The sequence below is a fragment of the Eschrichtius robustus genome, chromosome 5, assembly GCF_028021215.1.
Source record: "Eschrichtius robustus isolate mEscRob2 chromosome 5, mEscRob2.pri, whole genome shotgun sequence".
NCBI lineage: Eukaryota > Metazoa > Chordata > Mammalia > Artiodactyla > Eschrichtiidae > Eschrichtius > Eschrichtius robustus.
The window spans coordinates 8,015,708-8,032,304 of record NC_090828.1 but is presented as its reverse complement, the minus strand read 5'-3'; the positions used below and the strand labels follow the sequence as shown (position 1 = coordinate 8,032,304).

Genomic DNA, 16,597 nt, shown 5'->3' with positions numbered 1-16,597 from the left:
GTATCACATTGATTGATTTGCGTATATTGAAGAATCCTTGCATCTCTGGGATAAATCCCACTTGATCATGGTGTATGATCCTTTTAATGTGTTGTTGGATTCTGTTTGCTAGTATTTTGTTCAGGATTTTTGCATCTATGTTCATCAGTGATATTGGTCTATAATTTTCTTTTTTTGTGTTATCTTTTTCCAGCTTTGGTATCAGGGTGATGGTGGCCTCACAGAATGAATTTGGGAGTGTTTCTCCCTCTGCAGTTTTTTGGAAGAGTTTGAGAAGGATGGGTGTTAGCTTCTCTCTAAATGTATGATAGAATTCACCTGTGAAGCCGTCTGGTCCTGGACTTTTGTTTGTTGGAAGATTTTAAATTACGGTTTCAATATCATTACTCGTGATAGGTCTGTTTATACTTTCTAATTCTTCCTGGTTCAGTCTTGGAAAATTGCACCTTTCCAAGAATTTGTCCATTTCTTCATGGTTGTCCGTTTTATTGGCATATAGTTGTTTGTAGTAGTCTCTTATAATCCTTTGTATTTCTGCAGTGTCAATTGTGATTTTTCCTTTTTCATTTCTAATTTTATTGATTTGTGTCCTCTCCTTTTTTTTCTTGAGGAGCCTAGCTAAGGGTTTGTCAATTTTGTTGATCTTCTCAAAGAACCAGCTTTTAGTTTTATGATCTTTGCTATTGTTTTCTTCATTTCTATTTCATTTGTTTCTGCTCTGATCGTTACGATTTCATTCCTTCTACTGATTTTGGGTTTTCTTTTGTTATTCTTTCTCTAGTTGTTTTAAGTGTAGGGTTAGATTGTTTATTTGAGATTTTTCTTGTTTCTTGTGGTGAGATTGAATTGCTATAAACTTCCCTCTTAGAACTGCTTTTGCTGCGTCCCATAGGTTTTGGGTTGTCATGTTTTCGTTGTCATTTTTCTCTATGTATTTTTAAATTTCTTCTTTGATTTCTTCAGTGATCTCTTGGTTATTTAGTAGCGCACTGTTTAGCCTCCATGTATTTGTGTTTTTTACAGTTTTTTTCCTGTAATTGATTTCCAATCTCATAGCGTTGTGGTCAGAAAAGATGCTTGATATGATTTCAGTTTTCTTAAATTTTCCAAGGCTTGATTTGTGACCCAAGATGTGATCTATCCTGGAGAATGTTCCATGTGCACTTGAGAAGAAAGTGTATTCTGCCACTTTTGGGTGAAATGTTCTATAAATATCAGTTAAATCTATCTGGTCTGTTGTGTCATTTAAAGCTTGTGTTTCCTTATTTATTTTCTGTTTAGATGATCTGTCCATTAGTGTAAGTGGGGTATTAAAGTCCCCTACTGTTACGGTGTTACTGTCGGTTTCTCTGTTTATGGTTGTTAGCATTTGCCTTATGTATTGAGGTGCTCATATGTTGGGTGCATAAACATTTATAATTGTTATATCTTCTTCTTGGGTTGATCCTTTGATCATTATGTCATGTCCCTCCTTATCTCTTGTAACAGTCTTTATTTTAAAAATCTGATACAAGTGTTGATACTCCAGCTTTCTTTTGATTTTCATTTGCATGGAATATCTTTTTTCTATCCCTTCAGTTTCAGTCTGTATGTGTCCCTAGGTCTGAAGTGGGTCTCTTGTAGACAGCATATAGATGGGTCTTGTTATTGTATCCATTCAGCCAGTCTGTGTCCTTTGGTTGGGACATTTAATCCATTTACATTCAAGGTTATTATCAATATGTATGTTCCTATTACCATTTTCTTAATTGTTTTGGGTTTGTTTTTGTGGGTCTTTTTCTTCTCTTGTGTTTCCCGCCTAGAGAAGTTTCTTTAGCATTTGTTGTAAAGCAACATTAGTAAATCAGGAGTACGATCAGAAGGTTTGAAGATGCCAGCACCAAGGAGGTATAGCAGGGGCCAGTGACATGAACTTCTAAGTATCTGGGGATTTTGATAGAGAATGGGAGAATTTTTAAAGCTGTAGTGGGGAAGCAGGGGGGAAACATTCTTCTTCTGGTCCCTGAGCTATATGGGATAGGAGAGAGAAAATCGGCCCCCTTTGAGAGCACTTGAAGGGAATTGGTCACATCAGGTTTCAGTGGAGGCAAGGAGGCACCAGAGCATTCAGAAAAGAGATGGAGGATTTGGAGCCACCAGTTCCAGGCTTAGGAAAAGGTTGAGGAGGAAAATGAGGGATGAGGGTTTGGGGCAGATTAGGCGATGGTCATAGAAATATGGAAATGGAAGTTCTGGACTTATGTATGTAGGTGAGTAAGACAAGACATCTGCTAGAAGTCTCTTTCAGTTACAAGGCCATTTCTTGAGATGCTTTGCTGACAGCTTCTTCAGGCTGTGGGGATGACTGTGGTCCGCTGTGGACTCTGCTAGAGATTTTTCTTTCTTAGTGTGATCTGTACTCTCAAGGGATCTGTTTCTGAGGTCCAGTTCTTAAGAGTATGCTCCAGTCAAATTGCAAACGTTTTTCTTGAACAAGGCATGTGTCCCTCCTTGTATGCTTTTATATATCAGGAAGTTTGGGATAGACAATCAAGAATAGAATCTTTTTGGTCCTTTTAATAGTTGTTCTTTTCAGTAGAGTCGAGATATTTTACAGTAACTATAAATCGAGTATATAACCTTTAAAAATTGCAAATCACTATGTTACATACCTGTAACTTATATAACATTGTACATCAACCATATCTCAATAAAAAAAACACACACAGACAAAAAAATAGAGCACGATACAGCCCTGAGCAACCTGTTTCTTTCCCCTGAGTCCAGCTGTGGCATCTCTGAGTGCTCTGTAATTAAAGGTACTTTCAAAGCAGAAGGCATTCTCATCTCTATACTTCTTCATGTACTAACCATTCACTGAGCTTGAAGGGATGATAGAAGATTAGCAGTTGAAAAAAAACTTGGGTCAGAAAATGAATTTTAAAAAATCAGTGAGTTTACTTTTATTTATTTGGAGTGTTTATTTCCTCTCACTAGAGTGTAAACTCTGAGGGTAGAGCCTGTCTGTTATTACTCTCTCTCCATTGTGACCCCATCACTTAGCATAGTGCCTGTCATGCTAATTGTCAGGAAATATTTGTTGAGTGAGTGGATGAATATTGAGGATAAATATAATAAGCCTTTTCCTCCCTCCCGCAACAAGAAACAGCTGCCCTAAAAGTGAAATTGCAGTGACATTCATAATAAAGGGACTGGCCTCTGGGAGCTTTGCCTGCCTTACTTCCCAGTCCCTCTGTCTCTTACCCTAATACAGCATGGTGGTAGAAGAGTATTTGCCCTCTTAATCACTCTTGCCTATATTTCCTTTCTGATTTATCTTCAAATTTTACTCCTCTATCAAGGACCAGATCAGACACCATCTCTGGAGCCTTGCCTAGTGCCCCCAGCTGAAAGTAAGCTGTCCCCTCACTTGTGGCGTTCTTCATGTTTTACTTTATAAACAAGGACTGAGCTTGGTTCTCACTCTCCCACATTGTCTGTCTCAGGGTCTGGCACATAATCAGAATTCAGTAAATAATTATTAAATTAAGGACTGAATGAGGATTTGTAGTAGTCTGTGTGGGATTTAACAGTAGTATAAACTGTTGCATGGAAATTTGTAATTTAAACATGGTGTACCAGCGAAAGAGAGAATTATTTTCTGCTTTATTTTATGCCCTCACCTATTTTGTTAATTGTGTATCTTTGAGTCTTTCAGTATTTTAGGGGAGAGATGTTATTTAAAACACTTTCTCAAGACACCCTTTGAGTCTGGCTCTTAGGAAAATAACTGCCTCCATCCATGTGTTCCAGTGGCCTTCAGATGCAGCTGTAAGTGGGGAGGGTTACAGCTTCCTGCAAGAGCCTAAAATACTGAACTGCTGTTGAAGACGGCCCCACCTGCACCCCTGTGCGTAAATAGAGGCAGACCCTGACTTGGTGCTGGACTGACGTGAAGTTGAAGGCAGACTGGGTGGCCTGGCTGTTGGAGCCAGGATTCCCACTTAAATTAAGAGCTGGTTCTGGACCATTTTGAATTATTGACTCGTTCAGCTCTGCAGAGGGACCAGAGTAAAAAATATGCATCCAGCCCCTCGAGACTAAGTATTCAACTTGGAAGTCAACCTGTATCATTTTGAAAATTGTCACAGAAGCAAGCAATTGTGGATAGGTCTTACAGAATAAAAAAAGGCCATTGTGTAGTGAGGCATAATCCCCCGTAACCTTGTTCTTAAAGTAAAGGTTTATATTTGAAGACTAGCATATAAGGGCACATAAAATCCCAGTAGTTGCCACTTTCCCACTCCACGCCAAACTCTGTTGCTTCTCACCTCTGCCCGTTCACTGCAAGGTGCCAGTGTGAGCTTTTAGTGTTTGATGGAACTCTGTGGTACAGACATCAGTATAAATCATATTTCATGCATTTAATGAATAGTTCTCATACATCTAACTTGTTTCCTAGGTCGAATTGTTTAATTAATTTAAAACTTTTTATTGACTAGTAACATATGTATGGAAAGATCGTAAGTGTGTAACTAGTTAAATTTTCACAGATTTTATTTTTTACTTTAAAGGGTGTATTGAGAATTAATCCGAAGAAGTTTCATGAAGCCTTCATTCCTTCCCCGGTAAGTTCAATAACTTTATAGTAAACCTAATGTCACATTTAATTTTTTAGATGTGCTGTAAAACTGAAATCATATATTCTAACTAGAAAACAGAGTAGTAAAACAAAATTGAGGATGGGCAAGGATTTGTTTCAAATTTAAATAAACAAAATTTGCCTTTGGTTAACAGCTCCTTCTGCCAATCTTAAAAATCACACTTCCAATGAAAGGGATGGCATTTGTTACTAGGCTGCAGGGAGCAGCTGAACCCACACAGACACCCACCAGTTCTTATAATTGGACACCCTTGGTTTATAGCTTAAAAGGATTTATGGGTTTTTCCACTGATTTAAGTTAATCTCTCCTAAACAAATATGCTATCTACTTTCAATCTACTGCATGAGCTATTCTGCAAATTTGTCCAAAAATAATGTGTTTTTTTTTTTTTTTTTTTTTCCTGGTCAGAGTTTCTCACTTCACTTTTATGCAGGTGATAGGACTTGGTACAAGGCTTTTTACCATTGGCTCTTTGTAGTCTTTCTTAGGTTCATGACTCATTTTAATAGGCTCTCTCTCATTAAGGGAAGTTCACTCTGACATACAATTAGCAGCAGGTCTCTGGATAAGGTTTGATTGTGCAAAGCTGGGAGAGCAATATTCTTAAATTCTTGGCCTGACTTTTCCAGGATGCCATAAATAGGATAGCCATAGAATTAGATTTTTCACAGTGGAAGAGATTATAGGAAGAAACTTCGGCTCATAGATGAGGAAATGGAATACATATATTTCAGTTAACATATTTCATTTTGTGAAATGACAAGTTTAATGAGAATACAAGTTCAGTCATGTACTTCATAGGTATTATTATTGTTGTTGTTTCAATAACCTAAGACCTATTCTGAAGCTCAGTTTTGTCCTTTTTTCCCTTGCCCTTGTCCTGAAGCCAAGGATTCACATTTGTATCTTAAGTTTAGGTCTTACCCACTGGCTTAGATAAAAAATGTCACATGTCACCTTGTTCTCGCTTAGTCATTTTCTGTTCCTGTGACAGAACATGGTATATATTGCTGACCCTGGTGCTTAGATTATAGAATTGAGCGTCAGATTTGAGGTAGTAACTTAGCTGCGGGAGCTATTCCATCACACAGTGGAAGCACAGTTTACGTGGGTGTTAGATTTCAGAGTTTGCTCATAAGGTGAAATTCACATTCAATAATCATGAAAATTACCCATGAAAATCTCTTAGGAATATGCCATGTTGGAGAGGGAGTAACCATCTCTCAGTAAGTCTAGCATAACCAGCATTTTCTCCACATTAGAAAGGGTGATTGTTTCTTCTTTGGCACACCAGTTGAAGGAGCTCAGTTATACTAGGGGCCCCATTGTGTGAAAAACATGGATTTTTTAAGCATGAGAATCATACCCAGTGCAGTAAGGAGTTCACCCTGAGAGGTACCTGGGAACTGAGCAGATCGCCCTTCCTGCACACTGAGGTTTGCTCTCATCGATGGGAATGATAAGTGGAACTACATAACAGTATTTTGAAAATTTTTCTGCTTGCTTTCTCTCTTTCCTGAATACACAGTATTGAATTTCTCTAAGTTGGATCCCTATTAGGCCGGCTCCTAATGAGTGTATGGCCTAGGACAAAATACAGATGGAGGCACACATACCTTATATTAAATATTTAAAAGTTATAAATCCAACTAACAAACTGTTAAGTAAAATACATTCATGACAGATAAAATATATTCCTTGCCAAATATACCTCCATGTACTTGTACTGGGGTTCAGACGTAGAATTCTCAGACTCCTCGGAGCTCCATGCTGAAAGGTGGCTGCATGGAGAGGGTCCACCTCTGGCCTGCCCCTCTTCCCTTCCCAGTTCTTGCTCCCTGTCCCCTCTGTGCTGCCCTCCTGCCTCCTCCCCCCCATTCAGCAAGGGCCCTTGCCCTCTAGGTGAGCATCTTATCCCATACCCCTTAGAAATACCCACCCATTAGCCACCTGTCAAGTCTAGGGGTGCCACCTGGGATGTGGTCTGCGTTTGGGAAGACAGAGCTGGGGAAGGTGCTTACATATGCCCTGGAAGTGGGCTTGGGGCTGATGACAACCCATTTAGCCTTGAGAACTCCTTACCTGTTGCAGAGGGGTGTGGTCGGAGGAGGGCCAGAGCAGAGGTCCTCTGACGTGTGGGCCTAGTTATGTTCCTGTAAGTTAAGTTCATGCGATTTAAATTTGCAAGTGATGTGTTGCCACTGTTTAATCTGGCTTGTTAAAGGAAGTTAAGCAAAAGTTATTGATGTTTCAAAAGCTCAAGTTGTTCTCCCACTTGAAATTGTATTCCTGGCATTTCCTATTTAGAATTTTTTACACAGTTGTGATATTAGGATTGACTTATTTCTATACCTCTTTTATTCTCTTATCTGGCCACTGGTGGAGTAATAAAATTGTCTCAGAGGGAGAAAAAGTGCTAAATGACTCACCTCTAAGTAATTAAGGAGAGACTACAGAGGCTCTATCAAAGCCCAGCTGTAAGTGATTGTAGATACTCCAGTTTTGGACACTGGCACAATCTTGCATTCTAGTTTTGTAGATTTTCTGGTCAGTTTCAGGTTTTAGAAGCATTACGGAGAGCAATTGAAGGGGGAGATAGTAGAGGCAATGAATGACATGTAGGTAAATCCCACCACTGGTCTAGATTTCAGAGTATACGTAGCTCGTGCCCATGTCAACTGTGAACTTGTATGAACTGGAAAAATGCTCACAGGTAGACTAGAAGGTAGGATATCAGAACCAGGGCCTGACTGTTACCTGTCCCTGCTTTAGCAGGGAGAATAAAGATAGGAATTGATAGAAGATGAAGCCTCTGCTCTGACAATAAGAAACGGAAAGTTTCCTTAATTGTAAAATGAAGGGGTGGATTAAATATTGTCTAATGTTCTTCATAACTTTAAAATTCTAAAGTTTTTGGAGAAACAAAAATAGACTAGATTTGATGAAATTATTTAGGTTTATTCTTACTGACTCTAAAAACAGTTGAGAACTTATACAGTGTCACTTTCTGTGTTAAAATATCTACATATATCAACAGGCTAGAAACAATGAATTGATCATCAGGTATAAAAAAGTACTTTGTTTTGGGGGAACATGATTTAGGTTTATTATGAATTCTACTGATAGAAAGTTGATATTCATTTTCCTATGACAAACTCAAAATACATGGGATGTTACTTCTGTGTGTACCTGCTAGTGTTCTCTTGTTCTCAATAAAAGTAAGAATAAAACCATGTAACTTTTTCAAAAAACCAAGATAAATTGATATTATTGAGGTGCCTTTTTATCCCATTTGGGAATAAGATAAAGAGGAGAAATGGACCAGATGTAAAAACCTGGCTTTTTATAAAAAGCACAGTTTCAATTCTGAATTATATTGGTGCAAGGAGTTCTGTAGCTTTTTTGTGCATCTCATCATGGGAGGCACTCTTTGTACATCTGTGGAATTTATTTCTGGTCCAAAGGGAGCTATTCCATCGGTGGAGGATGTTCTGACCATCATAGTATACTTGGGCTGTCCTCCCCACTCCTGCCTCCTAAATATTTAGTTAGATTACCCCCAGATCCCTTTATATTTCCAGCAGGTTGATCATTATCCATTTTTCTTTTTTTTCCTATTCTTTCTGATGGGTAGAGCAAGTCTTCTGGCATTCAAATGAAGGAATGAATTCTTTGGCCTTAAAAAGTAGTTAAGAGGTTATACTGCTGGAAACTCAGCTGTGCTCCAGACTAGAGCCTCCTTACCTATGCTATGGATTTTCTTCTCCTATAAATACCTATGCTATATTTTCTCTTATTTCATGTACACTGCTTTTTTTGAATACAGTGTATGATGGATGTATATGAAAAGAAATGTATCTTTGGGAAAACAATGACAGTTTGTTAATTTGGAAAAAAAAAGTAGTTAGGAGGGATTGACTCAAACTTTTAATATTGAGCTGTCCTCAAGTATCTTTAAAATAAGAGATTCCGCAATAGATGCGGGCTTCTGAATGAATCAAGTAAGAGCTGAATTGTGATTCAGTATCTATAGATATGTGTATTGTTCGAGGTTCAATTCAGCCCTGCTTCTCTTCGTTTCTTGGGATAGAAACATGACAATACCAACATCTTACCCTCTTAACTCTCTAAGCTAAGAGTGGTGTAGCTGCTTCTGAAAGAGGCATCTGATTGCATACATTTTGACACATGATGATGGGTTCGGATGACCTCTAGACAGCTTTATTTTCATTGTAGAGAAGTCGGAGAGATCCCATTACTTTATAAATTGCAGAAGGCAATTGATGATGTTGTGCCACACTTCAGTTGTTCACTCTTTATTTACTGGTTGCTTCTTATTTCTCTGAGAAGCTTATCACGAACTGTCTTTGTGGCTGGCACGGTAGCTATTCCTTAGGGACTAGGGTGGGTCAGGTTTGGCAAAGTGTGCAGGCCACAGCTGCCAGCCTGTGGCTAAATTGGAAATTGAACAGAAACACTGTTCTAAAGATCTCTAATGGTTTGTAATTGGAAACTGTAAAAAAAATACTGAGTATGTGAAATCCCATTCTGTGAGTGTGGTGGTGAATTTGCAGTGCTAATTTTATCTTTATTTAAAATATCATAGTAATCACCTGCAGTCTGTTGAGCATAACATCAACTGTCTCTAGTAGAAAATTTTGCGTGGTGGCTTTCCAAGCCAGTTTGCTATTACCTCCTTTGAGAAAAATTAACGTTTTACTTCTCTCTTATCCTCTGAAAAGAAGCACATAATATAAACTCTTGGAAGGACGGAAGGATAAGAGTACATGTTTACATGTTTGTTTGGTTTTTTGCATATATGTATTTTATTTATTTATTTTTATACAACAGGTTCTTATTAGTTATCTATTTTATGCATATTAGTGTATATATGTCAATTCCAATCTCCCAATTCATCCCACCACCACTGCCCCCCTCCCCTTCCCCCCTTTCCCCCTTTCCCCCTTTCCCCCCTTGGTGTCCATACGTTTGTTCTCTACAGCCGTGTCTCTATTTCTGCCTTGCAAACCGGTTCATCTGTACCATTTTTTCTAGATTCCACACATATGTGTTAATGTATGATATTTGTTTTTCTCTTTCTGACTTACTTCATTCTATATGACAGTCTCTAGGTCCATCCACGTCTTTGCATGTTTGTTGATGAAACATTTTGAAAATGTTTAATTTTTTCATGGAACCTTATTGCTGAAGGCATGCTTTTCTTAGCTACCTTTTCCATTTAATTATTTTCGCAAAGTAATTTGGCTTAATGAGAAGACTCTGGCAACTAATTAAGTTTGGCAGTCGATACCTAGGGAGTTCACTGGGGCTATACTGCTTCAGGTGGATTGTTTTTAAATATGTGCTTGAGGGGAATTCCCTGGTGGCCCAGTGATTAAGCCTTGGGCTTTCACTGCTGTGGACCTGGGTTCAATAGCCAAGACATGAAAACAACCCAGGTGCTAATCAACAGACGATTGGCTTCAGAAGATGTGGTATATATACATTGGAATATTACTCAGCCATACAAAAGAGTGAAATACTGCCATTTGCAGCAACATGGATGGACCTAGAGAATATAGTGCTTAGTGAAGACAGAGACAGACAGAGAAAGAAAAATACTATATGGTATCACTTATATGTGGATTCTAAAAAATAATACAAATGAATCTATATATAACAGACTCACAGACATAGAAACAAATTTATGTTTACCAGAGGTTGGAGAGGGACAGTTAAGGAATATGGAATTAACAGATACAAACTACTCTACATAAAATAGATAAGCAAACAAGATTTACTGTATAGTACAGGGAATTATATTCAGTATCTTGTAATAACCTATAATGGAATATAATCTGAAAAAAATAACTGAATCACTATGCTGCACACCTGAAACTAACACAGTATTGTAAATCAACTATACTTCAGTTAGAAAACAAACAAACCAACCAACCACATTGCTCTCTCTGCCACTTCTTGGGGGGAGTGTGACTTTGCTGGTTTTTTCCTAGAGAACCCAACTCCTGGAGCTGGTTGTTGCTCCTGCCCTTGGTTGGTTTTCTTCGGGGATTATATCAATATGTTATTGGTTTTCTGTTTTCTTGCAAATTGTCTACTTTTTACCTTTCCCTTACAAAAATTCAGTCATGTAGAAAAGGTACCATCATGCTTTATTGTATTTAAAACAAAAAAGGGTAACTTAACTCCTTTCTCATTTCAGTTATGAAAGCATGCAGTCCTCATTTTCTGCTTTATGTATTTTTGTTTGTTTGGTTTTGGCCTGCCTATAGTAGATCTTCTCTTATTTGGTGATTTTTTAGTATTATGTTAACCTGCTCTTCTGTGTTCATTACCATTTCTATTAGTTCCAAAGAGACTGAGCTTCCTCTAGGTCTGTTTGTGGCTAAATACTAGTGTTCCTGTTAACTCAGTGGACCGATAGTAGAGTCTATGGTTTTTAAACCAAGGAAGTAATTTTTGGTTCCAAGCCTTGGTAAACTGACTACTTTATCTCCTTCTCCAACCTAGGATGGTGATCGAGACATTTTTATTGATGGGGTTGTTGCTCGTAATAGAGCCTTGAACGGGGATCTGGTGGTTGTGAATCTGCTTCCAGAGGAACAGTGGAAGGTGAGTTAAATTTTCCTTTTATAACTGTAGACTTCTCAGGGCCTTTTGCAGTAGTGCATCAGTGAGACATCATTAACTAAAGCAGTCACAGACCCCTAAGGCCCTTGGTTGCCTCAGAAGCAGACCACAGAATTCTTGGGACATAGAAGCATTGGGTGTGCAGACATTTAATGATTTCGGTTCACCTTGTTCCCTCCCCTGTGATCTGTCTTCCCTGTCACATGCTTTGCGTTGGTTTCTGGTAATTTTTAGGATAGAAGAAAAGCTTGCAGGGGACATTCAAACCTGATATGTATTAATATCCCACATTTAATGCTGGGAGAACTAGAAAGACAAAGCCATAGAGATGGTGCAGTCTTCACATATTCCTGCTGCCTCTCCTGGAGAACCCAGGCAACACATATCTAGTTCTGTGATGTCCAGTTTGGTGATTGGACTTCTCTTGGCAGATAAAAATAGACTGTGTATTTTTATAAAACAGAAATTTGGTAGCAGACGAAAATGTTTTTAACATGAGAATATTCTGGGTTTTAGTCTCCATCTGTGTCTGTCAACTGAAAAGGAAGATTTAGTTTTGTTTTGACTATTGTTTTAAATAAGGATCAGCCACTAGAATGATTCATGGCAACAATTTCTTTGAATTGTCATATAAAACTGGTAACTTGTATATCTAAGTCTGAATTTTTCTTCCTGGTATTCTTTTCTTTTTTTTGAATTTTATTTTATTTAATTTATACAGCAGTTTCTTATTATCTATTTTATACATATTAGTGTATATATGTCAATCCCAATCTCCCAATTCATCCCACCACCACCACCTCCCCCCCCCCCCCGCCCTCTTTCCCCCCGTGGTGTCCATACGTTTGTTCTCTACATCTGTGTCTCTATTTCTGCCTTGCAAACCGGTTCATCTGTACCATTTTTCTAGGTTCCACATATATGCGTTAATATACGATATTTGTTTTTCTCTTTCTGACTTACTTCACTCTCTTTGACAGTCTCTAGGTCCATCCACGTCTCTACAAAATGACCCAATTTCATTCTTTTTTATGGCTGAGTAATATTCCACTGTATATATGTACCACATCTTCTTTATCCATTTGTCTGTCAATGGGTATTTAGGTTGCTTCCATGAGCTGGCTGTTGTAAATAGTGCTGCAGTGAACATTGGGGTGCATGTGTCTTTTTGAATTATGGTTTTCTCTGGGTATTTGCCCAGTAGTGGGATTGCTGGGTCATACGGTAATTCTATTTTTAGTTTTTTAAGGAACTTCCATATTGTTCTCCATAGTGGCTGTATCAATTTACATTCCCACCAACAGTGCAAGAGGGTTCCCTTTTCTCCACACCCTCTCCAGCATTTGTTGTTTGTAGATTTTCTGATGATGCCCATTCTAACTGGTGTGAGGTGATACCTCATTGTAGTTTTGATTTGCATTTCTCTAATAATTAGTGATGTTGAGCAGCGTTTCATGTGTCTCTTGGCCATCTGTATGTCTTCTTTGGAGAAATGTCTATTTAGGTCTTCTGCCCATTTTTTGATTGGGTTGTTTGTTTTTTTAATATTGAGCTGCATGATTCCTAGTATTCTTTATATCATATCTTTTATTTTATTTGGCTCAATTTATTGCTACTTAAGAATTTGGTGTCTTCTTCAGTGAGAGGTATTACAGCAGAGTGATTAATAGAGTGGACTTTTAGGCTAGGCTACTTGGGTTTGAAGCTCATCTTTGCCAGTCGTCTGTATAACCTTGGGTGACTTATATACCCTCTCTGTGCTTCAACTACCTCATCTGTAGAATGAGACTAATCATAGTACCTACTTCATAGGTTTGTCATAGGATTAAATGAGAATATATGTAGAAGTCTTAGAATAGTGCCTGACCCATGGTAGCAGCTCAAGTTTTTATTATTAATTTTTTCCAGAAATGTCGGAAGTACTACCTTATCTCAGAGCTTTGTTGAGACATAAATTAAATTCTTCTTTTTATCTGATAGGGCTATAGTAATTGAGTAAGACCTATGTGTCAGGAATTTATAGGGTGCACAGAAATTATTAATGCTCAAGATGGACATAGTTGTTGCCCTCATGGAGCTTTTAGTCTGGTAGGGAGTGCAGGTAGGAAGAGACAGATACTACTCACACTTATACAAATTTAAGGATAATTTTGATTAATGCTGTGAAGTTAAGTGCAGAGTGTTTTACGAGAGTGAATTATCCTAGTCCAGATCTACCTCTTCACTTCCCCCCCAACTCCCATCCCTAGTTGCTGACAATTATGGATAGTCTCCTTACTTGAGTCCTTGAAAGCACAGCTAAGGGTTGGCTCCAGGTCCTAGGAACATAGGTTGATTTAGGTCATTTCCTCTTTTCCTGAAAGCATCATCTAGCAGTGTTGACCAGGTTTAAGATGACAGGAAGAGTGCATTAGGGTCTGGTCAAACCAAAGGAAGTATTCCTAGAGGTCATTAGAGAGAGTAAATAGGCAGCATTATAGTAAAGATAAGCCAAAGGAACAAAAAAGATGATGGATCCCTTTGACTTAAGGGGTGAGAATGGATAGACTAGAAAGAAATAGAAGAGTGTTTAGCAAGACAGATGGATCTAGAGCTGATCAGAGCAGGTATGAGGTATTGACTGGTTAAAGAGTTAATGGAATGGCTGTGTTAAGTTTTAATTTCTTTTTAGACATTTTAATAGAGATCTTGAAAATATATGGAGGCCTAGATGGTTTCACTTACTGATGAATTCCACTAAACATTTAAAGAAGAAATAGTCCTGATTTTACAAAAATGCTTACAGGAAAAGCAAGAGAAGGATACCTTTTCCAACTCATTCTATGAGGCCAGCATTGCCCTAATACCAAAACCAGGAAAATACATTTTAAGAAAAGAAAGCTACAGACCAGTACTCCTCACAAACATGGGTGAAAAAGTCCTCAACAAAATATTAACAAATAAAATCCAGCAACGTGGGCTTCCCTGGTGGCGCAGTGGTTGAGAATCTGCCTGCCGATGCAGGGGACACGGGTTCAGGCCCTGGTCTGGGAGGATCCCACATGCCGCGGAGCGGCTGGGCCCGTGAGCCACAACTACTGAGCCTGCGCGTCTGGAGCCTGTGCTCCGCAACAAGAGAGGCCGCGATAGTGAGAGGCCCGCGCATTGCGATGAAGAGTGGCCCCCGCTTGCCGCAACTAGAGAAAGCCCTTGCACAGAAACGAAGACCCGACACAGCCAAAAAAAAATAAAATAAAATTAAATTAAATTAAAAAAAAAATCCAGCAATGTATTAAAAGGATAATACAACATGAGAAAGTGGGGTTAATCTCAGGAGTGCAAGGTTGGTTTAATATCTGAAAAGTAATTTGGTGTAATTCACCATATTAACAGGCTCAAGTTAACCCCGTATTTAAATCAAATGCCATCGTTTTGATAGATGCAGAAAATACATTTGACAAAAGTCCACAACTATTCATGATAAAAACTCATAGTAGACTAGCAATAGAAGAGGACTTCTTCAGTCTGGTGAAGAATATCTAGGATATACTTATAACTAACATTATTCTTAGTGGTGAAAGAGTGAATGTTTTTTTTCTACTATTGGGAATGAGGTAAGACTGTCCCTTCTCATTCCTTTTATTCAACATCATACTGGAGATTCTAGTCAGTATGATAAAGCAATAGAAAAAAACATTTAGATCGGAAAGGATGAAGGAAAACCTTCTTTATTCTCAGACTGTGTGATTTTCTATGTATAAAAACCTAAGGAGGGCTTCCCTGGTGGCGCAGTGGTTGAGAATCTGCCTGCTAATACAGGGGACACGGGTTCGAGCCCTGGTCTGGGAAGATCCCACATGCCACGGAGCAACTAGGCCCGTGAGCCACAACTACCGAGCCTGCGCGTCTGGAGCCTGTGCTCCGCAACAAGAGAGGCCACGATAGTGAGAGGCCCGCGCACCGCGATGAAGAGTGGCCCCCACTTGCCACAACTAGAGAAAGCCGTCACACAGAAACGAAGACCCAACACAGCCAAAAATAAATAAATAAATAAATTTAAAAAAAAAAAAAAACACCTAAGGAATTTACAAGAAAAGCTACTAGAACTAATACGTGAGCTTAGGAAGGCTGAAGGACAGAAGGCTGATATACAAAAACCCATTGTATTTCTATATAGTAGCAATGAAAAATTGGAAGTTGAAAACTTTCTTAAAGTACCATTTTTAATAGGATGAAAAATATGAAATACTTAGGGTTAAATGTGACCAAAGATGTGTAAGACTATAAAACATTATTGAGAGAAATTAAGTAAGTCCTCAGTAAATGGTGAGAAATACTGTGTTCATGAATTAAAAGACTCAATATTGTTAAGCTGCCAATTCTATTCAAATTGATCTGTAGATTAAGCATAATTCCAAACAAAATCCTAGCAGGCTTCTTTGTAGAAATTAACAAACTGATTTTAAGACTTATTTGAAAGGGCAAAGGACCTAGAATAGCCAAAACAAAGAACAACAAAGTTGGGGGACATATACTACCTGATTTCAATACTTATTATAAGGCTTTGGTAAGTGAGACAGTTTGATATTATCAAGATGGACATATAGATCAATGGAACATAATAGAGAATCCAGAAATAGACCCATACATGTATGATTAATAGATTTTCTACAAAGGTGCCAAGTTAATTCAATGGGGAAAGAATATCTTTTCAACAGATGTGCTGTTAAAATTGTATAGCCATATGAAAAATAATGAACTTCAACCCTTACCTTGTACCATATATAGAAATTAACTTGAAGTGAATCGTGGATCTAAATGTTTATGTAAAAACTGTAATCTTTCTAGAAGAAAATAGAGGAGAAAATTTAGTGACCTTAGATTTGGCAAATATTTTTTAAGTGTAATATAAAAAATATGAAATATAAAAGAAAAAAATCAATAAATTTTTAGTTAAAATTATAAACTTTTAGTTTTCAATAGACAATTATAAAAAATGAAAAAGCAAGCCACGGACTAGGAGAAAATATTTGCAAAACACTTATCTCACCAAAAACTTTTATCTAGAATATAAGAACTCTTATAAGTCAATAATAAACAAACCCAGTTAAAAACTGTATTAAAGATGTGAACAGATACTTTACTGAATAAGATATATGGATGGCAAATAAGCATATGAAAAGATGCTCAACATAATTAGTCATTATGGAATGTAAATTAAAAGCACAAAATACAACTGCAAAATCACTAGAATGGCTAAAGTCGAAATGGCTGACCATAACCAGTGTTGGCAAAGATATTGAACAAGGATCTCTCATATGCTG

General features: G+C 37.9%; 1 protein-coding gene across 6 annotated transcripts in view; it reads left to right on the top strand.

The window, feature by feature from the left end:
* The window catches only part of DIS3L2 (DIS3 like 3'-5' exoribonuclease 2), a 389,397-nt gene that overhangs the window by 67,250 nt on the left and 305,550 nt on the right, over positions 1-16,597 (top strand). For all 6 annotated transcript variants that reach the window (XR_011074112.1, XM_068544210.1, XM_068544211.1 and 3 more), the window contains exons 4-5: positions 4,554-4,607; positions 11,175-11,276. Coding sequence is in view for 5 of the 6 variants with exons in the window: in XM_068544210.1 (XP_068400311.1) it covers positions 4,554-4,607; positions 11,175-11,276 (156 nt within the window). In the remaining variant the exon portion in view is untranslated. The remainder of the gene's footprint in view (positions 1-4,553; positions 4,608-11,174; positions 11,277-16,597) is intronic.